Raw genomic sequence first — 25,936 nt, 5'->3', positions numbered from 1 at the left:
TTACTCATACATGAAAAACAACAAAAATCAGCGTCCTTTGTAATGAAATTTCCCAAAACATAATATAATTAGAAAATGAGAATAAAGTGTCAGAAATAAAGCCATGCGCTCAAAATAACAGATTTGTTTCAAGGTCTGAAGTTTTTTTTTCCTCCCATTTTCGGTTTATAAGAGAGACCCCCCCCCCTCTCGCTCTCTCTCTCTCTCTCTCTCTCTCGCTCGCTCTCTCTCTCTCCCTCCCTCCCTCCCTCCTCCTCTCTCTCCACATCTCTGCATTCTCCTCTTTTAGTCGTGTGGGAAGCTCGGTGAATGCGGCTGCAGAAGGAGCCAGCATACTTATGCGCCTGACACGGATACTGTTCTGTGTTACAGGAGGGGAGAAACGCAAGCTCGCCTTCCTTTCTTTTTTAACTCTTTCCATTTACCTCCGACTGGATATTTTTGGCTATAAAAAAAAATCCTCTCCCTAGTTGATTTTGATAACATATTCCAGTGGACCGATGGGAGCGCGGAGTTTCCAGCTCCTCACTTGCAACGACTGCAGCGGACTAAAGGCTGAATAACTGCATTATTCATTTTTACGCACCGGTTTCTGTTGTCCTGACTCTTGTTTCTCTCTGCTTTTCTTTTGCGTCCGGGAGAGGAGCTTCGATATAGCCCTTCTTGTTTTGTTTAACATCCGTCCTTTTAAAGAAAAAAAAATCCAGTTGGATGAAGACAGAAATGTCTTTTGCCGCTGCGTGCGAATAAACTGAAGAGAAAATAACTGTTTGCACGCGCTCAGAGCAAAGAACTGGATTTATGCTGCCTCCATGGAAAATAACGCACTGATACACACAACCTGATGGGAGCGTTTTGGCTGCTTTCGCCCTCTGAAGCATTATCCCTGTGCGCAACTTCGCTCGAAACAAACCAGTATTTATTCATTGGATCGTTGGGGGTTGCTGAGCCGAGCTGAAGCCAGACGCACAGTGTTGGCCACCCTCTCTCTCTCTCTTGCTCTCTCTCTCTCTCTCTTTCCCATTTTCTCCTCCGCTCATCCTCCGTTTTCCAGAAAAAAAAAAACTCCAAGAATGACGGACTTATTTCACCGTATCACCGACCGCCTTGCGCCTTTTTTCACGCCTTGGAGTCGCCGGACGCGCTGTCAAGATCTCTAAAAGCTGTCTGCCTCTCCCTTTCTCTCTCTCCCTATCTTTCTCTCCTCTGCTTCCTCGCCGTCTCTCTCTATCTCTCCTGCAACCAAATGAATGCTCTCCCATGGAGGTAGTACAACCACCTTGGGGACCAAACGACCAGAGGGGTGATTTTTCCAAGCAAGAGGAGCCCGTCAGCAAGAGACGCATCGGGTGAAATCGGAGCTCCCCCCTCCTCCTCCTCCTCCCCTCCTCCTCCTCCTCCTCCTTTCTCTCCATCTCCACCCGCACCCCCGCCAGTTTACTTGGCTCAGGTTTGATATACAGTAGCCTACATGGGGATATAGGGGGCTGGAGAAACCTTGTTGCGCCCCGAGAACTGTCTGCATTCTACTTCAGCTGGGAGGACTGTTTGCGCACATCCATGTCTCACCAATGCTGCCCCGTGTCTCCAGAGGGAGCCGCATTCACTACCACCCCAGCTTTGGGTAAGTCTGTTTTTTTCATCCTTTAAAATGACCTGATTTTTATTTTATTTTATTTATTTATTTATTTATTTTTGAAGAATTGAGCTGCATTTTTCTTTATTTTTCAATTTGGTGTCAAATTTGGCGAAAAATAAAGCTGCTCTGTGTGATTAATTCGTGCCGCTCAAACCCTCTCAACATGTCAGCAATGGGCACAGTCCCAATTCTTCCTCTTCCCGTCGCTCTCACAGTTGCTTTCCTAAATAACCTGAATGTGCTGCTTAGTGGCGGCGGTGGTGGTGGTGGTGCGGCTGCTGACTGGCTCCAAATGAGACCTCCACGATAAAGAGAACTGCAGCCGTTTGACTTTGATTATGTTGAATATGCTGAGAGGTGAAGAATATAGTCGTGCTGCCGTCTTAGACATTTTCAGAAATGGTGCTTCACGCTTTGGGTATCAGAATAAGATGCATAGATGTGCAGCAGCTCCCAGGTTTCAGTAATTTCGGGAACATATGGTACTTTTCCTGCAGTGTTGAATAATCTGTATCAAAAATTTGTGGCTTCTAATCATGAGAGTGAATCACTGTGTCAAACTCACTACAGTGATTCCAATTTTTTAAAAAAGTGCAGTAATTAAAAGGTGCACCTTGAACAAGTATATTTGCATATTGTCTCATTAAAAATATGTTTATGTGGTTTTTACAATTTAAAAAATGCTTAAAATGATTTAAAATCTAAAGTATATCCAATGTCAAATATGCATTTTGATGGTTTGCTTTCTGTGTGTGTATGTGTGTTGTCTGTCTGTGTGCGCACATGCGTCTCTGGGCTTCTATGCACATACGTGCGCCTGTGTGTGTGAACGCTTGTGCATGCACCTGTCTCTTCCCCTCTCCAAAGGTTACTAAATGGTTTTCTGGGGGAGGATTTCTAACCGGCAAGATGCTGCTCGTACTCCTGCTGGCAGCCTTTTCTTCCTCCATCTCCGGCTCCCTCTCCTCCTCCCTCTCCTCCCCCTCTATGTTGGACGGACCTCAGATGGCAGACCCGTCCGCCTCGGACTTGATGGCTGAGACCTGCAGCGCTTGCTCCTGCATGTCGGTGGAAAACGTGCTATACGCCAACTGCGAGAAGATCACTGTCTATCGACCCACACAGCTCATCCCGCCGCCCTCGTCCCTCTACCACCTGAATTTCCAGAACAACTTCTTAATCATACTCTACCCAAACTCGTTCCTGAACTTCACCCACGCTGTGTCACTGCAGCTGGGGAACAATAAACTGCAGAACATCGAAGGTGGAGCATTCATGGGGATGAGCGCGTTGAAACAGCTGCACCTGAACAATAACGAGTTAAAGGTGCTGCGAGCAGACACTTTTCTAGGGATAGAGAACTTGGAATACCTACAGGCTGACTACAATTTGATAAAATACATTGAAAAGGGAGCATTTAACAAACTGCACAAGCTAAAAGTGCTCATCCTGAATGATAATCTCATACAGGCACTTCCTGACAACATATTTCGCTTTGCCTCGCTCACACACCTGGATATAAGGGGGAACAGGATCCAGAAGCTTCCTTATTTGGGGGTTCTGGAGCATATTGGGCGCATTGTAGAACTGCAGCTGGACGACAACCCCTGGAACTGTACCTGTGATCTAGCACCTCTTAAGGCATGGCTTGAAAATATGCCCTATAACATTTTTATCGGCGAGGCCATATGTGAAACCCCAAGTGACTTGTACGGGAGGCTCCTGAAAGAAACCAACAAACAGGAGCTTTGTCCCATGGGAACAGGAAGTGACTTTGATGTTAGGATGCCGCCCGCACCACCTGATAATGGGCAGTCCCCCTCCAAAATGTCCCCAACCACTGTGGCTCCCATTGCCACAAAATCGCCAAAAACCACAGATTCATCCAAGATTTACGGTAATGGTATTGTAGCTGGTTTACCCCCTTTTGGAAGAAATAGCCAGATTGTTTCCTTTCAGACACGGACCCCTCCATTTATGTGTCCACAGCCATGCAGCTGTAAAGCCCACCCTTCTGACTTTGGCATCAGTGTCAGCTGTCAGGAAAGGAATATTAAGAACTTAGCTGATCTCATTCCAAAACCACCAAATGCCAAGAAACTTCACCTGAGTGGAAATTACATCCGTGACATAAGCCCGTCTGATTTCCAAGGCTTTGAGGGCTTAGATTTGCTACATCTTGGCAGCAATCAGATAGTCACAGTCCAGAAAGGTGTGTTTGCTAACCTCACTAATCTGAGGAGACTGTATTTGAATGGAAACCAGCTTGAACAGTTACACCCAGAGATGTTTTTGGGTCTGGCAAACCTACAGTACCTATATTTGGAATACAATGCCATAAAAGAAATCTTAGCGGGTACCTTTGACTCCATGCCGAACCTACAACTCCTGTATCTCAACAACAATGTTCTGCGGAGTCTCCCCGCATATGTGTTTGAGGGTGTCTCTTTAGCCAGGCTGAATCTGAAAAACAACCACTTCATGACCCTACCAGTGAGTGGTGTCTTGGACAAGCTGCAATCATTGACCCAGATAGACCTGGAAGGGAACCCGTGGGAGTGTTCCTGCGATCTTGTTGCCCTCAAACTCTGGCTAGAGAAGCTAAGTGATGGAGTGGCTGCCAAAGAGGTGAAATGTGCCTCCCCTGTGCAGTTCTCCAACATTGAGCTGCGTCTCTTGAAAAATGAGATCCTGTGTCCTAAGCTTGTTGCAAGACCACCGTTTATTCTCACTAGCCCCACCCCTGTTTTGACCTCAGTCTCGCCTGCTGGAGTTGGCAAGGCACCACCGGGAGGGCCTGTGCCTCTCTCCATTATGATCCTCAGCATCCTCGTAGTGCTTATCCTTACTGTGTTTGTGGCCTTCTGCCTTCTAGTCTTTGTCCTGAGGCGGAATAAAAAACCAGTGGGCAGGCAGGAGGGGCTCGGGGATCAGGAGTGCGGCTCCATGTCATTGCAGCTCCGCAGACACAGCCACAAATCCGGCAAAAAAGGCTCCATCCCAGGAGACGACTTGGGAGGCGAGACATTCATCCCCCAGACCATTGAGCACATCGGCAAGAGCCACACCTGCGGGATCGGACGCTCCTCAGACATGGACGCCGGGTTCAAGTTTGCAGACTCCCAGAGGCAGAAGATCATCCTCCGGAACAGCGCTGACAAGGATAAAGACTCGCTTTCCACCTTGGAGCGCAACAAACGCCTCAGCACCATCGACGAACTCGAGGAGTTCCTCCCACACCGAGAGCCTAGCATGTTCATCCAGAACTTCCTGGACAGCAAAAGAGATTTCAACAGTATAGGGATGGGCGGGTACGAAATCCGCTACCCAGAGAAAACGCTGGATAAAAAGATGAAGAAGTCGTCGCTGATAGGCGGGAACCACAGTAAGATCGTGGTGGAGCAGAGAAAAAGTGAGTATTACGAGCTGAAAGCCAAGCTCCAAGGAACGCCTGATTACCTGCAGGTGCTTGAGGAGCAGACTGCACTGAGTAAAATGTAGGGATTGTTGTGTTTGATTTAGTGCATTGATTACACCCACATACAGGAGGAAGTCAGACACATACATATAGGCAGACAGACAGCCAAATACATCTGCCTTTCTCTGGTTCTTTCTCCCTCTCTGGCCACACACACACACACACACACACACACACACACACACACACACCATTCAACCCCCCTCCCAGCTCTCTATCCTCATTTCCCTCTCTGCAGCCACACATGCACACACACTCCCACACACAGCGAAAAAGTGCCTTCTGGAAATCCTTAATGACCAATGCAGAGATGGACAAAATGGCTCCACACTACAAAAGCTATTACTAGAATCAGCGTGGATCTATTTCACAGTTTAAGACCTTTTTGGATTATCCATGCCACTACATGTATGAATCCCACATACATACCACAGGACACCCTAAAAAGCAACCAGACAGTCATAGTATTTTTTTGCTGCTAATGAAATGGGTACTTATCTTCTTATTTTTGTTGTTCTTGTTGTTCTTTTTTTCTCCTCCTTTTGTTTTTCCAACCAAATCAAAGGGTCTTGAAAACAGTGCTTGAGAATATACCTTGCCGTCTTCAACCCCTCATTTTAAAAAAAAAAAAATACGAGAAAAATAAAAAAAGGAGGGCTGGTTGTTGTTCTTTTGCTCTGGAAAGTATCCAAAATCTTCTGGGATGAGATTAAGAGTTGGTGACTCAATGGATGCTACTTTGCTATTTTTTTTTAAATTTTATTTGCGGGGATGTTCTGTTTGTTCTTGGGGATGCCCTCTGGAGTCGGCTGCAGACTCTCCGCCACCTTGTCTGGATTACACACCAGTAGCGGTACACCTGCTCTTTGCCGGGAGGCTGAGCGGCTCCTGTTTAAGGCATTGCGAAAAACTCTTTTTTGGGGGGGGGGGTGATTTCATGACTTGTTCTCTTTGTGTAAAGAGCCATGTTAAATATAGTGTCTTCTGAATGGAGTTGTGTTTCTCTTCAAAATTGCTACTTACAGTCAACTGTATGTTTTGGGTGAAATCTAACGGCACATAACACTGTCAGAGGACGTTGTTTCTGAAAAATGAAAACCCAAGGATAAAAAAATTACAAAGCTGCTTGCCATGTAAGCGTAACCTGGAATTTATTTTGTAAGTCTTACATTATTTGTATCTGTGGGACTGGTTTGTAAATTACAAGGAAGGACAAACATCTACACATGCGCACACACACTGTACGACGGAGCATCATCATCAAGAGACTACAAGCCAGAATTATCAGACAAACAGCTAATATAATTCAATCGGTGATCCACCTCCCCTTGTCAGCTCTCAATTCGTAGTAAAGAAAAAATTTAACATAGTTAATTTATTTTTCTATGCAGGATTATTTAAAGAGTTATTGGTATTATTTAAAAAGAATAATACTCAGAGAGTGGAAAGGACTTGATAGAATGATGCATCAGAGCTAATTCAGGCCACCAGAAGTGACTGTTGAGTCGATTCAAGGGTTCTTGTTTCTCTCAGTCCGCTGAGGAACTCGACCCGCCGGACGAGGGTTGTGAAATGTGATCTGTGGTGTTTCCTTTTTATTGTGTCGCACGACAAGCCGAGGCCTGATAGAGTCTGTAAAGTTTTCAAGCAGTTTCCTTATTCTTATATCTCCCACAGTATCTTGTAAAAGGTTTTCTTATTAACATTATGCAACCAAAATAAATGTGCATTAAACTTTGATATGGTTCCAGAATGGTTGGGATGGGAATGGAGACATTCAAGGAAACTGAAGCTCTAAATTGTCAGATCTGGGCCGAATCATATCATAAAACACCATGTGCAATATTAGTAAAAGAAAAAAAATGCTCGGTCATGATGGCTTCAAATAATTTTGTTTAATTTATTTAGTTTGAGGTTATATTGTCAAGGCAGGTTCTCTTTCAAAATTCTTTTATCAACTTAACTCTATCCGGTCCTTATTTAAAAAGTATTGTTACGTTAAAATTATGAGTGTTTATTGACATTACAAATGAATAGAATGTATCTTGGAAAGTATAATAAATACAATTTTCTATCGGTCATAAATCTCCTGTATATTGGTTAATTTTCTCTTGTATAATCATGTTGAAATCAAAGGTATTAAAATCAGCACCTATTTGCACTGTGTCCCCCTATTTCTTTTAGTTGACATCCTCTGAGCTTTTTCAAGGTGGCTGTGCTTTAAGAAAGAAACAAAAAAAAAGATTCTTCCAGTGAAATTTCCAGCTCCTTAAAACCCTGTGTTGACTTTTTCCTATAGCTAGTGGGATTGTGTGACAGCTCAGTGTTGGGCAGACTCCATCTCGAGTGACAGAATGTACCTTGTTTTGTTCATGTACAAACACTGGCTGCCCTTCAAGAATAATAAACAGTATGTTTGCTTAGTGTGATTAGTTCAAGGAAGCTGTGGAAACTATGAGACTAACTGTTTGTTGCACCTAAGGCCATGAAACCATTTGTGCTCTGCTACAGAGTTCTGAACTACATCAGAGGTGTTGCTGTGTGTTACGCCATTGCCACCATCTTTATTTTATTTTTTTATTTTTGGACCACATCAAATCTCCTTCAACGGGATAGTTCAGATATTTCGAAGTGGGATTGTAAGAGGTACTTATCTATATTAAACACAATAGATGGCAGTCAGTACGCTCCCAGTTTTGTAAAGATTGCAGAAGAACCCCCACAGACATTAAGCAATGCACTGCTGTGGATGGGGGGCCGGCAGCAAAACATATTTAAGCCACCTGAAAAAGGCATACCATTACAAAATCAGTATCAGTTAAGGCATTGCGATTTTAAGCAAAAATATTTATGCCAAACTAAACATTTGAAGCTTGGAATTCAAATTCTGGTTTTGTGCTGGTTTTGTGGTTCAGATCTCTTTGTGATGCTCCAAGAATGTCAGTCAGATCTCAAACCATTTATTTTTTGCCTGTGTTGATGTAGCCTCATTCAGTTTCCTTTGCGTGTTATTTTCTTGCCTCTTTTCCTGTTATTTCCGCATCCAAACGTCCCAAATTTGCTCTCACTTTTGAGGCGTTTGAAGCTTTTTCTGGCACAGGCCTCATTGTGTTGCAGGTATCACCGCTCCCATCTGTTTTTAGGCACCTATCAAACATTCATGCCTGTTCCATTTTAGGGTTAAAAATTCAGATTTCCTGTTTCTGTGTTAATCCAACCTATGGGGCTTTTGGGAAACCAAGTAGCAGAAAGTATGACTCATCCAGACGCCAGAGAATTGTCCTCATTAATTATTAATACCCTTGGCAGTTATAAACTAAAAAAGGGATGAGGTAGTGTGGGGTGGTATGAATCTGATACGTCCGCCCCCTCTAAACTCTCGCTCTCTTTCTTCCCCGTCTTTCCTTCTTCTTCTGTTATATTCTCAATCATATGACTCTGTAATAGAGCAGAAATATCGTTTGGATGCTTAAAAAAAGATTGAAATTGGCTGGAAAAGTGTCTTTTTCAGCCCAACATTTTACTGCAGTGACTTGGCTCCTTTGCAGGGCTCTGTTCCTGGAAGCTCCAGGGGTCCTTCAGGGGCTGCCATGGCATCACTAGAAACTGGAGATATATTTTTATTTTCACTGTAATTTTACTGGCTAAGTACAATGAAAATCATACAAGAAGCTTTGTTGATTTTTTTTTTCTTCTTCTCTCCCTTTTTGCTGTTATCGTCTCACCTGCTGCAGAGACAGCTCTGCAGTTCTGTTCTGACTCCTAACTGTAAAATCATCTCTGATGTGCCTTGGAGTACGTTCTTATCTGATGAGGCTGCTTGGTGCACGCGTGTTTAGTTGGTTGGAACTGCAGTGGGAAAGTGTTTGGAAAGCAGTGCTGGAACAGAAAAGCTGCATGTGTAGATGGTGGACGCGGCCACTAGGGGCGCTGTGAGCTAAGAACACAGCAGAGGGAGTGAAATGGTGTGACTGGGCTGCAGGAGGAATACTGTTGTCTAGAGGCTTTTGGTTACAAATGGAATAAGACAAGAAATACTTTTCATTAGTTCTGTGAAGCATTTTCTTAACTTTGCACCCTTTTCTGGGCATTAAAGGAAAATCTTTTTAGAGGCTGCATAAAAGGCTTCATGGTGATTTTCTGAAAATCTACATCTGATTTGTTTTTTCTATTTTGTGTTGCATGTAGGAGCAATTTTTTCCCATCAAATGTCTGTTTAGAATGTGTTTTTTTTCTGCATCAGAGATAGATTGTTTCATCTGAGATTAAACACATATTGAACACACCTGTGGGAAATTAACCTCTTTCTCTTTGGTGTGTCTTATACGGTGGTGGTTCCCAACCTGAGGTGAATGACATAAGACAACAGGAAAGGAAAGAAGGAAAAATAAAACCATTCTTCTTCAAAACCATCTTATAGATGTATGTTTTCTTTTTGTCTGTATAACTGGATTCATAATGACAGTGCTGTTAATATTCCAAAAAGTGTTCAAACTAAAGAATGCAATAGTTTGAGATAAATAAGTAGAAACGTCCTTCTGTTAAAGGGTCATGAGTCAATAAGGTTGGGAATCGGTGTGTTAAATCATCAGAATGTCATTGGATCAACATTTTTACCATGTTATTCAGAATTTATTTTACACATTTTGTTTTGGTTTTAATTCTGTCTTGAACTACACACATGCAGACTAGTATGCAAAGGTAGCGCTTTTTAAACAGTGCTTGGAAGCACTGGAACTAACCCTACAGTGCTTAAACACAGCATGACAGTTTCAGAAGAGATGGAAATTTTGTGCAATTAAGATGATTTTGAATCACTTTTTGAAATTGGACAATTATTGTCACAGGTGCCGCCATAATTACAAGACACAGATTGTCTTACGAAGGATAAATGTTTGATTTTTTTTTAAGGAAACATGCTCGTGTTACCTGTGATGATAATATGCCGGAATCAATCTTTCTTTTTTATCTCTGTTTTACATCATTTACCTTTTTCTTTTGTCACTGTACATCATTTGTTCTGGTTGACTGTTTCCTCTTGTTCAACTTGGATATTCCCTCAGCTGTCTTCCTCTACCTTTTACTCTCATATCCTCCCTTTGAGTTTTTTTCACTTAAAAAGAACACAATTAATATATTTATGAGATACCTCTTTTTCAAAAGGGTAGATTTGACTAAAACTAAAAAAAAAAAAAAAAAAAAAACAGAAGTCATCCTTTTATTGTATTAATGAATTTCCTTTTGTGTTATTTGTGAAAACAAAAGTCCACAGTCTCTTGCCGTACTTGTTGGAAACTGAGAAGAGAAATCAGGCTTTATTTGTTTCTACAGTGTAGCAGTGAGTCAAAACCACTGAGTGAAATAGTTTAATTTTAGGATACTTAGTTGGTTTTTTTTTTGGGTTTTTTTTTATAATAGCTGCAATATCACAGATATTCAAAAGGCCTGTCAATGTCTATGCAGGAAATGTTGCTTACTGTTGAACTGATGGCACCTACCTGTTCAACAGAAAACAGACTCCATGTAGGTCTTCATCCTTTCCTTCAGTGTTCACCAATGAAAGGAAAACTAAAAGCCAACCACAGATTCACTCTCATTTCAGATTCAGTGTTGTCAACTTGGTGTTTTGCCTTACTTTATGTGTGATTTTTTGTTGTTGCATCTGCAAGCTTAGATTTTTATTGGATGTGTGCTGGTTCTACTTGATTGCTACCTTCTTATAAAGTCCCAACCTCACCTGTGAGCAGTTATTGGCTCTGGAGCCAGACACACTGTTTGCGGCCCCTAAACGTTCTGACTACATCAAAATAAGAGGAAAATAAGAGCATACAGACAGGGCATATTCTCCGCAGATTAATGCACCAAAACACTCTACTAGTGAATTAGAAGTGATGATTGAGAGGGATCACCGTTGCTGTTTTTTTAGGTAAAATCCTGCATTGTATATTTTTATAGTCTATAGTGTTTTTATGAGTTTGTCTTTGTCTTTGTCGGATTTGAATCTTGAGCTGGACTTCATGGGTCAAAATACCGTGTTTTCATTATGAAATGAATGCTGTACACATTTCAGTTTTATGTATCTTTTCTACAATCCTGGCTGCCATTGGTTTATATTCATTCCTGTTACCTACCATTCCTGTTACCAAACTATTGAAACTAGACCACGTTGTGTGATTCACCACAATGACATCAAGCCTGCTTCCTTTTTTTTTTAAACGGAGGTGACATTATTGTTGTATTGTGCAGTCTGAAAAGGCTCTATAGCAATTTTACACATGAAAGTCCGTTTATGTGTCTCAAGAAGTACTACTGAGCTGTAAAAAAAGTGTTGTAAATGGACTGCAGTTATATAGCTTTTTCTTGTCTTAGTGGCCTTTTAAAGTGCTTTACAACCTACAACACAAGCACCACTCAGCCATTACCACACAGGTGGCAAAGGCTACCATGCAACATGCCACCTGCTCATCAGATCCCGATGGAGTGCTCATAGGGTGATTCCAATGATATGCACCCAATTTTCAGCACTGGATTTCAGCATCTTGCCTAAGGAGACTGTGACTTGTAGACTGCAAGTGACTCCAGATATCAAACCACTGACCTTTCTACTCTCAATCCTCTGCATTACATCACCCTTCAACATTTATGCACTGACAAAAAATAATCAGACTTGATGTTCAGTGTGATGGACTAACAACTCAAGCAAATTTTAAAAAGAGTCCCTATGGTATTGGAATATATGGATACGAATAAATGCCGGGAATAACAGACAAAACAGCAGCATTGTTTGCAAAATAGTAAGCCTTGAAATAAAGAGTCAGGAAGTTTGCAAAGATTGTGCTAAATCATGTGAAATCACTGGTATGGTGTTTTAAATTATGCTTTCCTGCTCAACATCCACCAATCAGCCAAAACATTAGAACCATTGGTGGGTGAAGTTTACATTGATCATCTCATTACCTTGACATGGCCTCCAGACTCCCCAGATCCCAATCTCATTGAGTATCCGTGAGACTGTTGCACCATCTGACAACCCACAGGACTCAAAGGATCCCAAGCCAACATTTTGGTGCAAGAATCCAAGGAGGCCCCATAATGAACTGTGGGTACTTCTGGGGTATTGCACGATAATATATATAGTATAAAATACCCTACCCTACCCTAATAGATTTCAAAATTGACCAAGTTACCAGTGTAGATTTCTTGAATCATAAAAACAGTAGGTGCACATTGCACAATACACATAACAATATGAAAAATCAATAAATACATTTTGAATGACCAATGAGAAGTGCGGATGCCTTACACAATAAAAACCATTTAGTACACACTACACAGTATAAAGTGCAATACAAGATACCCAATTAACTACACTACACTATGTCAAGATAAGGTAACATCTAACATCCTTTTCCACTAAGGTAACCACTATTGTCTATCCAGGATTAATGCTGACATGACGGATAGATCAAAATCCAGCTTACAGGAAAAACTGTTACAATTTGTGATATTAAAAAAAAAAAAATGTCAGGGACTCAATTCCATTCTTCAATGGCTTGTATTGGAAAGTCAGTTGGGCAAAAGCAGATCTTCGTTTCGGGGCATTGCAGCAACCCCTAGAAGCAGACTTTGAGGTGGAGTACTTGGGCTGAAACAGTGTTTGGGTGGGTGGTGTATGTCAAGCGGCATCCATATGAGTGCCAGGACCCATGGTTTCCCAGTAGAACATTGCATTGCAACCAGATTTGCAAAGTTATTTACTTCATGCACCAGTGGTGTAATTGCTTTGGCTAATTGGTGTAAATTTGTAATGCTGAATCCAGTGTTGGTTCCAGTAGTGTTAATTAATGGGCCAAAGCAAATTTTAAATATATATAATATACTTTCATGTAATATTTGTTTGGATAACCATTGTGCATGCATCACCATCGGTTCCTCTGTTGGCTTTAATGCTGCAGTTGTTCACATTGATGTATACATTCCATAATGGACCCGCTGACTCTTTTTTCACCCCTCTGTTTGTATACACATTTGCATTAATTACATTTTCTCTTTGACACCACCTTAGTAAGCTGTGGTGACCCATGCCTGCTGAATGCCAGCAATGTGCTCAGGAATGGTAGCTACCGGAGCGATTTTTGGCATCAGCTGCAGTCGGGCGTCCATTTGAGGAGGGATGAAAGGGGATGGCATCTCCCCGGTTACCGCAAATTACCCAATGCATCCCCAATGAGCGGAAAACAATGCCTCGCCTCCCCACCAGCTGCTTCATTAAACGTGGACAAATCCACCAGTGCTGCTCTGTTGTAGCTACTTGGCTGCCATTTTAACACCATTTAGTGACATTCATAAAAGCAGAGGGTAGGAAATCTGTCACCTGCCCGTTGAGGCCATCACAGCCTCAAGAGGTGATACAAGGGTTTGCGTGTGGTTCTTTAGCGCTCGAGGTGAAACTTTACAGCATAACTGTGCAAACTTTCAACAGTGGCACGGCACTTTCACACAAACCAGTAGCACAATGTGATGTGCTAAAATCTATCTCTCCCTTTTTCTCTAGCTTTAATTCAATGCGCTGACAAATTAAAGACCACATTCCAGTCAAATTTCACAGCCCCTCCAGATCCCATTTCGCCTCCATGTCCACACCATTAAATTCATTTCGTTTCCCATTCAAATTCTGTCCTTTGAATACTTTTTTTTCACCAGCTTGGTCAAAAAAGGATAATGAGTTTCTGACCAAAATGAGATATCCACATTCTAAAAAAGTGACACCTGCTCTCACAAAATAATTGAGAGAATTAAAGTAAGTCACCATTCAGCGATACTATTATTACCTGTCTTGGAGACTGCAGTTCTATTTTGTGTTTGGTGTGAGGAGTGAACCTCAGGGAGCATCATTTATTTTTAAAAGATTGTATCATGTAAGATTTCTGTTGTCAAAGCATAGTTTCACACAGTGCACTAATTTGTACATTTGTTGAATTTGAGTCCAGGGGTGTAATGAATCTGTAATGCTGTGTCATTTTGGTGTAAGATTCTCAAGGTCAGTTAGTGAACTGTGGTTTCCAATACAAAAAGATTGTTAAAGTGGACAAGATAAGTGTGGATCATAAAGCATATTTTGGAATAAATGCCATGTTACTGTTACTGTTAACTGTTTGGAAATTAACTTCAAAATGTAAAAAAAAAATAAGGTTAAATTTCAAGTTTTTATCTCATACACATTGAAATCAGTAAAAATACACACACTCCCTCCCAATCTGACCTAAAATGTATGAAAATGTCTGGCACTGTATAGCAAACTATATTTAAATTTTAAAATACTACAGTCCACCTCCATGCTATTTTAACCACACTCAGGGTGCATTTGTAAATGTAATCTGATGTTCCTCACTAAAATGACAGTGTTTTTATACGAAAAAATAGAGCACTCTATTTCTACACAAATTAATGGTTAGGTTAATCACACATTCAGTCTGCTGATCAGAGAGTGTTGCATTGTGATTAACATTCCAGCAGTGCTCTGAATTTGCAAAAGGTCTAGTTTGTGCACTTTTGCACTTGAGATTTCTGAACATACCCTTGATAGACATCTTTCTCACCCTTCTGTTACATTGGTTGTATCTTAACTTAACTTACCCTGTTATCATGTCATGCCTTGTCCAAATGAACACAGGTATTTTTGAATAAATGAAAAACAAAAAAAAATATAGGTGAAGTCCCATCAAGAGCTAAAACAACAACACAGGTGGTGATACAACTGTAACCCTAAAGCCACATAAATAAGATGCTGACTAATCAGAAGCCTGGAAAAAAGCTATAATTGGAAGGATACCTGAAGTGGTCTTGGTAGCACATTGACACCTCTGATACTCAATATCATGGAGGATAAACTGTTCATTTATACGTAAACATGTAAAACGTCCTGTTGGCAAGGTCAAACTAGCACTTATTTTGATTATGCCTGCTATACCAAAAAATGTTGTATTTGTGATGCCTCAAAAATGGGATAACAGTGCACGCACAGGCATTTCAGGCCCAGACACTCAATTTTTCCTGTCTACACGGCAACACTGAAAATACAGTTTCTGGAAAAAAAAGAAAAAAGAAAAAAAATTCTTCACCCTAGATGAAGTTCACAACTGGTCAGTTTTCAGTGACCTAAAATACAGTTTGTGTATGGGCGGAAAGCCAAAAGGCATAGAAAAAGCAACACTTTTAAAAAACACACTGGTGTGGACTAGGCCTCCTTGGTGCTCTTATTTATTTGACTAGACTTTTAGAGATCAAATAATCTGATTTTTATAGTGGTAAAGCAGGTAAAACAAATGTTAAAATGGCTCAGTTCTATCAAATGTCCCAATAACCCATAACAGAGCCAGCTACCAAAACCCTGGAACAAGCTCTGATAAATTGGAATCTGCCATGAGAAGCCCAATGTCTGCTGTGAGAGCGGGTCTGTAATCCCAACTCAACTTCACCTTACTTCAACCTGACTGAAAGTCTCATCAGCCACAATCATTGAAAACGTGTGGGTGTGGCTCCTTTGCAGGTGTATAAGCATGCTTTGAGGGATTTTGCAAACTGCACCTAGCTGTGTCTACCCATTATTTCTGAACAGCTGTATTAGTGAAAAGGACAGTGGAAAAGTAAAAAAAAGAAAGTATCTTCAATCCACTCGGTATGCATATGGTTGTTGTACACTATAAGAAGAAGAAACAAATTCCAAATGGTGGTAAACAGCATCAGCAGAAAGTATTAAATCTTTTGTCCTTAATTGGCAGTGACATTTTAAAGTGTCTCAATTGACCTTTTTCACAGCAGACATTTTGACTTGTCATAGCAGGAAAAGCACAAGTGTGACACATTTTGTTAATGATGACTCAGTTCCATCAAATGTCCCAGTAAGCCAGTAAACACAATACCAGGACCTTGGAACAATCTCGCATAAATGGAGTTGTTAATTGTTATCAATTACACTGGCATGTTTGCTATGAAAAAGATGTTATCTTTTCTGCTTATTGTATACAGTATTACCTACATACCAAATTTTAGAGCACAGCATATGGTTTTATGCTAGCAAATATACAAGAAATCAGTGTGCTTTACTGTTTTAAGCTCAAACTTTGACTTTGGAAAGTCACTTCCAAGTAAATGCATAAACAGTTAGTATATTACTTTTCAAATAATTCTACAGTTATTTTAGATTTTCTGACGTGTTCCAAGAGCTGTTTCACTTATTAAGCTGCACAAACTGCGTGAGAGTTTGTTTTGATAGTTTTGTGGTTGTTAAAAAAAAAAAAGTATACTGCAAAATACTTATTGATATACAAATGGTGTACGTGTGCAGTATAAAATGTAACCCAGTACACTTTGTTTAGTACATGTACATGTATTTACTCTGCATGTGTTTGTTTTGTTCAACACATGGTATGGCAAATGGTAAAGCTAATTGATTTCTTGCACACCAACTGAAAAAAAAAATGCAGTATGGAATTGGAAAACAGACCTCCTTTACTTTTTTAAGGTCTTCTTGTGACTTCTGTTTCCTTGAACACTAGCTGTCATCCCTCTTCTCCTACATTTTCTGTTTTTTGTATCTCGCTGCATATTTGCCTTGATGCAAATGGAGAGAGCTAGTATACGCAAATCATTTTGCTAAGTAAATGTCACAGTATGACACATACATAATACTTTCACACATCGGTTTTGTGTTTGCTATTGGGCAATGGTTTCCTCTGTAATTACAAGCTTTGCTTGTAGATGTATTTCATTGTTTTAGGTAGTCTAACAGCATATGTTGCTGGGTGGTGTTGTCAATAGTTAAGCTAATTATGCTTTATTTTAATTGATTTTAGTTGAGTAAAAGGAAATGCTCAAGTTAAGTACCATTAACTTTGGTAAAGTACTTAGCCACTTTACACCTCTGAAGCTCTAAATCCCAGTCATTTAGAATTATCACCATTAAGCAGCCAAAAGCCTTGAAAGTCATTAAAATCCTTATAATTTGAAAGATGAGGCTTGAAAATCATTGTTAAACCAGTTGATGTTAGCTTGGGAGCAGCTGCATGCGGAACGTATCCGAGCGCAAGCTATGATTAATGTGCTGCTGTTCCCCCTGGGTGCAAACCTACACCTGTTTCTATTTTATTACATTGATCTATGAGAGATCAATGAAGGCAGGGGAACAATTGCAGACAAGTAGAGGAGACATACTTAGACCTTTGGGATTGCCCTCAGAAGTTGTTTGTGTGTGTGTATGTGTGTAAGTCTGTCCCCCTTTGCTGACATCAGAGCCTCTCCCATTGCTCTTTTTCTCGCTAATCAATATCTTACATTTGATTACGAAAATTGAGATCCCTGATCTAAGAAACATTTAATTAAGAAATCTTTTGAAATAAAATTGTTCATATAGCACAGTGGATGTCTTTTTTGCTTCTTGCAAGCACAATGAGGCTCAAAAGGCAGTGAGAGTGCTCCTATTTGTTGAACACATGCTCATTCCTCAAAACTTCTCCAACATCTTGCAAGAAAACACAATGTACTGCAGGCTTTATGACTGACAGATGACCTCCAATGACTGCAACCCCGAGCAGCTCACGGCATAGCCTACCACCTCAAATTGTCCGCAGTTACAGCTGCAATCATCCCTCTTCCTTTCTCCCTGCCTGCCAATCTGCCTTGTTTGCCTTTCTTTCCATCCATCCATCGTCTCATTTCCTTGTCTTTTCTCTTTGCTGTACCTGAGCTGAATTATGATCCGCAGTCTTCCCTGATACATTGTGATTGATTGGGCTTTCCAGCTAACTAATGAATTGGCCCCACAAGGACATGTAGCGGGCCAGCTTCGGTATTAATGTGGACTCTGCTGAAGGCAGCTCAAAGACTCCTGACACCACAGATTTAGCGCTTACAGTGTTTATTTGGATTTGGCTTTAGCAGGGGGTTTGTTGGGGTTTAATTTTTTAAATAGCCACCAATTGCATTTCTAATAGCATTGTGAATATTGTCTCATTGAGACATGCAGCAGGGAAATGATGGTCTTTCCTTTTTTTTTGTGATGCTATGGCAAATAATGTATTCATACATGGGTAACACCACAGCAGTCTCTAAGGGAAATATTGATTGGACCGTGTTTGTAAGTCAGTAAGTTAAGACATGCATTTTGTTCGTTGTCTTAAATGGTGCAGCCCAGTTACCAGGAGAAAAACCAAGGATATGTTACATTTGTAAATCCAATACAATATTAACATTTAGTTAATACTTAGTGCATGATCTGACTTTGTCATGGGGAGAAGGAGGGGATTTTGGATGGTTTGTTACTTCGGCAAAACACCTGCCAATCAGCACAACACTTTTTGACACCAACAAACAAGAAAGGTGGTTGTCTTTAAGGACTTTTCAATCGCAAAACATGGATCTGTGAAAGTGAATTGTGGCTGTGTTTGCACAGGGGACAGTGCTCTGAAAAGCTATTGTATTTTTTATGAAGATATTACTACATTTCTGGCCAGGATAGTGCTACCAAAAATTGGGCATTTTAAGCCAAACATGATAATTTTCTAATAATATTCCCTAAGTTTGAGTGCTTAACCCTAACCACATGTTAACCACAGGGTTGTTAAATCATAAAGTTCAAACATATCTGTGACATAATAATGTACGAAGGTGACATATCAATGGTTTGCAGAAATGTACAATGATAAGATTTATTCTGGCATTTGGGTTGAATGGTAAAATGGTTGGTGTTGTGTGTATATATATGTGTGTATCACTTTCCCTAATAATTATGGAACCACAGAGAAATATCACCAACTTAACAGTTCCCCTCAGCTCTACAGAGCCTTTTAGTGTCTTTTATAAACCAACTTTACACAACCTGCTCAGCACCAAACAGCTGACAGGCACATGAAGCGACTAGCTGGTGAAGATACTGGGGCATTTAGCGGTGAAAGAGACAGATATTTCCCTTAGGAGTTGGTGGAGACCAAGACTAGCACTTAAAGGAGAGTGAATACTGGACAGTTGTTTGCAGGTTAGACCTAATAATATTATGAAAATAATCTTTTTGTAACTTGTTCAGTACATGGCCAAGACACTTGTATTAATGTAAAATTAAATGACTAAAGTGACTCTTTAGCACTTAAATACATGATATGTACCATGTATCAGTATCATGGCCCATATTTGAGTATTTTATCAATATCCAAACAAACTCCTGCCAGATAATTTTCTAATTTTCAGCACTTGGTGCAGTCTTCTTGACTTAATATATAAAAGAGATGACTCACAGCAAAATTATTCCACTGCTGAATCTCGCTCTCCTGAACTGCCTAATTTATCCTTTGTTGCTGTGATGCATCAAAATATTTTATACATTCATCATGTGCTTCTATGTGTTTATTTCATTTCCAGAGCACAAACTGAATCAGCACCTGCTGCGATGTTTGGTCATGCAAAAACAAGCTTGTGGGTCCAAAAATCCTAGTAGGAGTAAATGCATATCAGTCATTATAATGGAGCTCTTGCTGTGTTGATGTGCGAACTGCTGCAATTGAACACATAACATTTATTGGTCAAATTCACATAACAAATGGTGTGTTTGCCTGTTATTCTATAATTTTACAGTTTGTTTTTGCTCTGTGTCAAACAACAGCATGGGGATGGTAAATACCTACTGTTTTTCATATGATGTAAAGGTTAGACAACATTTATAAACACCAATACAGGCTGCTGAGTATTGATACATATTTCAAGCAATGAAGTGGAACATGGATCTGTGCCATTTGCAATCAAGCAGATGGAGGCAAATCAAGATGGAGATCAATGTCAACATGCATCCTGTTTAAAGTCAGAAGTCGATTTGTCAGTCCCTGTGTGTCTCATCATTCCTGTTACAGCAGATGAGGACAGGGCACGTTTGTCACTGCAAGTTCGCAGCACCTTCAGTATATGTTTCTGCTCTTTCCATCATTGTTTGGTTTTCATATTCAGAATGCCACATTAATAATGCCAAGGGTGACAGTATTGATTTGTGAAGGGAAAAATGTGGCAAGCAAACCTTGTATTGGCCTGGAATAACAGCACAGCCACAACTTCAGCCCACAGTAAACTTTTTTCTTAATTTACTGGTCGAAACAATTGTGCGTTTGCTTATTTCATTTCGGCATGAATTTGACATCACCTGAAAAATACTAAGAGAAGAAAAATTCACAATTCATCTGAGGAAATTGGACAACATGTTACTATTTTACATATATATTCTTAAATTACTGTATATGTAATTCATGTAAACATTTTGTTTTTTAGAGAATAGGCCTGTTATCCTGGATAAAAAAGAGCATCTATGCATTTTTGAACCTAACAAGTTACTGTGTGAGTCACATAAATGCACCCAAAAAGTTGGGCTTGGAACTATAAGGGTTAACAATGTTACTTTTCTGTATTTTTCCGATGATTGTAGTGTTTCGCTGAGTGGTATCACTGACCATGTCAATAAGAGTTTAAAGTCTGTATCAGGACACCTCAGCAGGGAGCAAACCTGCGAACATTCTGCCACAGATAACTCTGCCCAGAGTGCTGATTTCATAACACACAGCCTGCCTTTTCTGTCACAAGATGGGTTTTGCATCGTGCTGCATTATGCAACATAATTGCCACCAGTTGAACTAGTTTCACAGCGAACAGTGTATACAATTTGCTCTATAGCAGTGGTGTTTTTTAAGTCAGTGCTACTTTCTATTAGGCAGCCAACAGGTGTTTACTAACTGGGATGGATGACATTTCTTTGTTATTAGATGTATTTTAATATATTGATTTAAATCAGGTGATGTGATATTTTCTGTTTGTACTTGTACATGCATTTGCCACATAGTGAGGACTGATGGTTTTAACCATCATAGTGAGGACACTTTTGGAACGTGAGGGCATTTAAGCTGTTGCTCACTTCTTCAAAGGTCTTTTCTAAGATCAAGACTTGGTCTTAAGGGTCAGGTTACAATTAGGCATTTAGTTGTGATAGTTAAGGTTAGGGTAAGGGGCTAGAGAATGCTTTATATTAATGAGAGTCCTCACAAAGATAGACAAACAAGATTGCGTGCATGCATGCCTTACATCAGCAACCTTCAGGGACACATTTCAGACTAAGGACCAGTTAATTGGGGTGAGTTTGTGCAGTTGGGTATAAAAGTGTCCGCAACTGGGGAAAAAAAGCTGATTTTTAGGTCAGTTGTTAAGGTTAGGGTTACGTAAATGTTACAGTAAGGGCTAAGGTTAGACAAGTAATGGTGATTGTTATTGTTAGTCTCCAGGAAACTGATGTAAGTCAATGTAATGTCCTCAAAAGTGACAAACTTAAACATGTTTCCATGGATGAGTGTCTGTAGATCATAAGCCAGTGTCAATGCCAGCCTTTGCAGCATTCAAACCCAGAGAAAACATGAAATGAGACCAGTGTGTGTGTGTGTGTGTGTGTGTGTGTGTTTGCATGTGTGTGACAACTGCAATATTTCCTTACCTGCAGTGTTTTCATGCTCTCATATTACCAGTTCTCTATCTCTTATCTCTTTCTCTCTCACCAACACCTCCTCGCTCCCTCTCTCTCCCTCTTGCTTGCCAAGCCAGCCGGTGTTGACGATGCACTAGCTGTTGAAAGAGAACGTGTGTGTGTGTGTGTGTGTGTGTGTGTGCGCACGCTGTTGACAGAGCTGAGAGATTTAATTGACACCCACAGAGAGAATTATACAAGCTTCCAAATGCTCTCTCTGTGTTTGTGTGTGTTTAATGTTTTTCTGCATCTATGCGTTTGTGTGTGTGTGTGTGTGTGTGTGTGTGTGTGTGTATGCCCACCCATGAAAGCTGTGCGCATGTGAACAGGGTCTCTAGTGTGCACGGAGTGTTTTTCTCTGTGTTTTGTAGAGGCGGCTCACATTACAGTTTCACTTCTATTCTCCGATGCTCCCCTTTTTCTTTCTTTTTCACTCTCATCCATCTATCTTTCATTCTCATTCATTCCGTATTTACTTTCTCTCCTGCCCTCTCAGCTGTAGCTCATCCTCTGTAATGAAGATCTTTTATCTATTGTCTTTTTACAACATGCTGCAATACAAACTCAGGGAATTACAACACGTCGTGCAAGCTGTTATCTTCCTGCTATCTGCCTCTGTGAGTTGATATGCATCTGCATTCACACACAAATGTGCCCTGATATGCTTGTGAGGATCCTCCATCAGTTGCATTTATTGTCTAAGCTAATGGTGCAATAGCACAGCATGAAATAATCCTTTACAAGTATGCCCTAATCAGTATTTTGTATATTAACAAGATATTAAATGAATGCTCAGCATCTAAAAGCAGATACACACACAGTTAGCAGCTAGCTGGTAAACATAGTAGAGCATTTAGCAGCTAAAGAGACAGATATTTCCCTCAAGACTTGGTGTATACCAGAACAAAATTGCATTACAGGAAACTGACCCTGGATCTGCCATATATGATCAAATCACATTTCTGCAGAGGTCTCACAGGACAGCAACTGTCATCACACTCTATGCAGCTTACATGTCAAGCCATTTCCTTTGACAAGGTTTCCCTCACATGTTGTCTGGTATGGGTTATGGGTTTTACAATTATTTACCTGTTACCTACTTGCTTGAATGTTATGATGTTTAACGAGTCCTTTAGCCTGTGTTATAATGGCAGTTGGAGTCCATAGCCAATGTGGTTAACCTATGGATGTATTGGAAACTGCATTATGTGTGTTGCAAACTCAACTCTGGATGCACCCAAATGGATAGCTAGCCCCAAATACCATAATTCTGGATACCACATTTCCAATTAAAGTATTCACACATATTTCCCCTTTAAAAAAAATGTTATACAATACATTATTATAGATTTAGTTTTAACTTCTGATGGGTAGTTTAACCTATAACAATGCATCATATTTCATAAAATTATATGAATATATATGAATATGTATGAAATATGTATGCAATATTGTATGTTTTGTATGTTAAATCTGTCCGATAAAAGAAGTAAAAGTGCAATGATTTTCTGCAAAATTGCATTGGGTTGAAGCAGAAAACACACGTAGCTGACCTTAAAACTGAACTACATTACAGGGTCTGTGGTTTACTTATCTGTGCATCCACACAGGAAACACATGAAAGTCAGTTTGCGGGTCCCTTCCACCTCCCCACCCATTCCCCCTATAAGTGCACTTGTTCCTCAAATTATGTTGTTGCCAGCAGCATTATTACCCAACACTGTCCGTCAGTGTTTCATGTGCACGCAACTGGCTCCATCCTGTCACATTTTCAAGTGACTCCGCACATGTACGTTGCATGTGTACGCAACCTGTGCCATCTGGACGACCACTGGTATAGAATAACAACACCACCGGTTCTTTCCAAGTGTGTTCTCATCTGACGCCATCCAGCCACTTTCCGCTTGGATGTATTTCTGTAACCAGCATGGGAGCTAGGCTGTCTACTGCTTTTTATGGTGCATTACATACAAACTAACTCACCAATTGAGGAGACAGTAGACCAACAACATTTGTGTTCTGCAAGGTAAAAGTATTTCTGCTGTGAAAGGAGTGTCTTTCAAGTATTCAGTATAATGGCTTTAATTTTACATCTGACAGGGCTGTCTGACAGCAAGGTAAAGAAAAAAAATATCAAAAAGTATCACACTGACTGTTTTATAATTACCTCATACAACCACACTTCAAAAAATCCAACCAAAGCCTTTCATTTATTATTATTACTATTATCAGCACTAGTTCATCTAACCTGTCTCTGCTTTTTGCTAATGAAGGAGTGGGCGCTTCAATTTGAAGAACTGACAAAATAACAAAAATGGACCTGCTCTTAAATTGTTCTATTTGATCTTATTTTTTTCTAATTTATTTATTTATTAATTATTTGCCTCTGTCTTTTACTCGTACCTGCATAGATTGTAATGCTGCATAGTTTAGACCTTTAACTGAGAAATGGCAAAATTTTGAAGATTTTCCTCACTCTGTTTCCTTTGCCTTGTGCATACAGTGCACACTTCTTTATCTCTACGCACACATTATGCACAGCCACAAGCGCTTACACAAACAGTCACAAAGTTTTTAACAAGGATCTGATCTAGGCAAGGATATGATCTATACATGCACATAAATCGACATATGCATAATCACATATGTTGTAGACAGACAAAGATCGTATATAATAAAACTCAGCACATTTAACCCTCCTTTTTATCTGTTCCACTGTTGCCCTGTTGCCTTTTACAGCCCTGGGGAAGCGGTTCCATGCACGATAAAATTTACATCGCAGCGATTTTCATCCTCAAATATGCAGATGATGTGGCAAAATCACACTGTGCATGACATCAACTAATCCTGTGGATGTGTGTTTGCTTTAGAATGTGTAGACATGAGTACATGTGAAAACACACGAGCTAGTCTGTTTTTTCTATATAAGGGCTGGCTCCCATTCCCAGAGTGGTGTGTGTTTTTCTGTGTTCTGAATATGTGTGTATGTGTTTGTCAAAGCCTTTCCATTTAAAAAGAGGATGAATGAACATTTGTGGAGCCATAACTCTGAGTCATCCACATGAGCCACCACAAATTTGTTGTGTATGTGCAAGTGTGAGTGCATGACACCATAAAAGAATGAGAAAAAGAATACATAAAATGCCCAAATGATTTGATCCATGTGACCAATGTGATTGGAAATTATAATAGCATTGGTTTTAAGAAATTAACATTTGTATATACATCCAAATCACATCAACAGAAGATATGTGTTGTGAGAAAGAGTAGCAAAAGAGAGTAAACAGGCCTATGGAAGCATTGGTTATAATACTGATATATATCACAAAATAATCTTTGGCATTCAGGAGCATGATATCGTACGGACAGCAATCCAAATGACAAATTTCCATATAAATTAATGTTCTGCACTCAGCCTGAAAGTCAACCCATAGTGATTCATTGTGATGAATGTTCGACTGTATAAACATTCTCCACTCAATGGAAATGAGTCTAACCTCTCTCAGCGGTGTAGTGGTATTTGCGGAGGCGGTTTTCTGTGACCTCAACATCTTATACATTTCAGTAGTAATTAGGGTTAAAAGTCAGTGTGCTCTTTAAATGTAGAAAAGGGGCTCTGGCATTTAATTTTTGTCTCAGTGTGCACTTACTAGAAAAATAAGAGGGGACAAAAGCAGCCAGCACTATTATGAAGTACCTTCAGGGGAAGAAAATATGATATTTTACGGTCAGAGTAACACAAGCTGCACAAACTGTGACAAATTTGAATGTGTTATTTGTATCCGAAGCAGCTGTAGCCCGAGAGCAGTCGGCTCAGTCAACAAACAGTTGGCTTTTGGCTTTGTTAGCAGGGTAACTAGCCAGCAGGCTAACCATGCAATGCAACCAATGTTGACTGGTAGCCAATACAAATTCCACAAGTGCCAGTTTATGAATTTAGGAATTTCACAGACAATCTTGTGCACATTCAATGTCAGCCAAGTAAATGGCCAGATGATTGAAAGAGCCACAACATTAACCCTTTAAAAATGGATGGTCACTGTTTTCACGTTTGAATATATCTAAAATAATAGCTGGAGTGCTAATTCCTTTTGCAACAGAAAGCCGAAATATCTGTCTTCCACATCATCACATCATGACCTTGTGTTACCTTACCTTACATGCTGTGCAAACATGGTATTTTACTAGAATTATGCTGGAAGGTCCCTGGGAATTTCCCCATAATAGCCACAGGAGATTGTTGTTTTCATGATCACGCATATATCAATCTAAAATA

General features: G+C 40.1%; 1 protein-coding gene across 1 annotated transcript; it reads left to right on the top strand.

The window, feature by feature from the left end:
* Positions 1–441: 441 nt before the first annotated feature.
* On the top strand, positions 442–6,036 carry slitrk4 (SLIT and NTRK-like family, member 4). The gene is made up of 2 exons (XM_042493988.1): positions 442–1,624; positions 2,507–6,036. The coding sequence occupies exon 2, from the start codon at positions 2,549–2,551 to the stop codon at positions 5,138–5,140; it is 2,592 nt and encodes an 863-aa protein (XP_042349922.1). The 5' UTR covers positions 442–1,624; positions 2,507–2,548; the 3' UTR covers positions 5,141–6,036.
* Positions 6,037–25,936: the final 19,900 nt, after the last annotated feature.

Source organism: Plectropomus leopardus, chromosome 9 (genome assembly GCF_008729295.1).
Source record: "Plectropomus leopardus isolate mb chromosome 9, YSFRI_Pleo_2.0, whole genome shotgun sequence".
In the NCBI taxonomy this organism is placed as follows: Eukaryota; Metazoa; Chordata; class Actinopteri; order Perciformes; family Serranidae; genus Plectropomus; species Plectropomus leopardus.
Note: the sequence above shows the minus strand (reverse complement) of the source record. Positions and strands in the feature narration are given on the sequence as shown.

What these genes read in the sequence shown, in the direction of transcription:
- slitrk4 (XM_042493988.1), top strand. Translation starts at nt 2,549, where the DNA reads ATGCTGCTCGTACTCCTGCTGGCAGCCTTTTCTTCCTCCATCTCCGGC.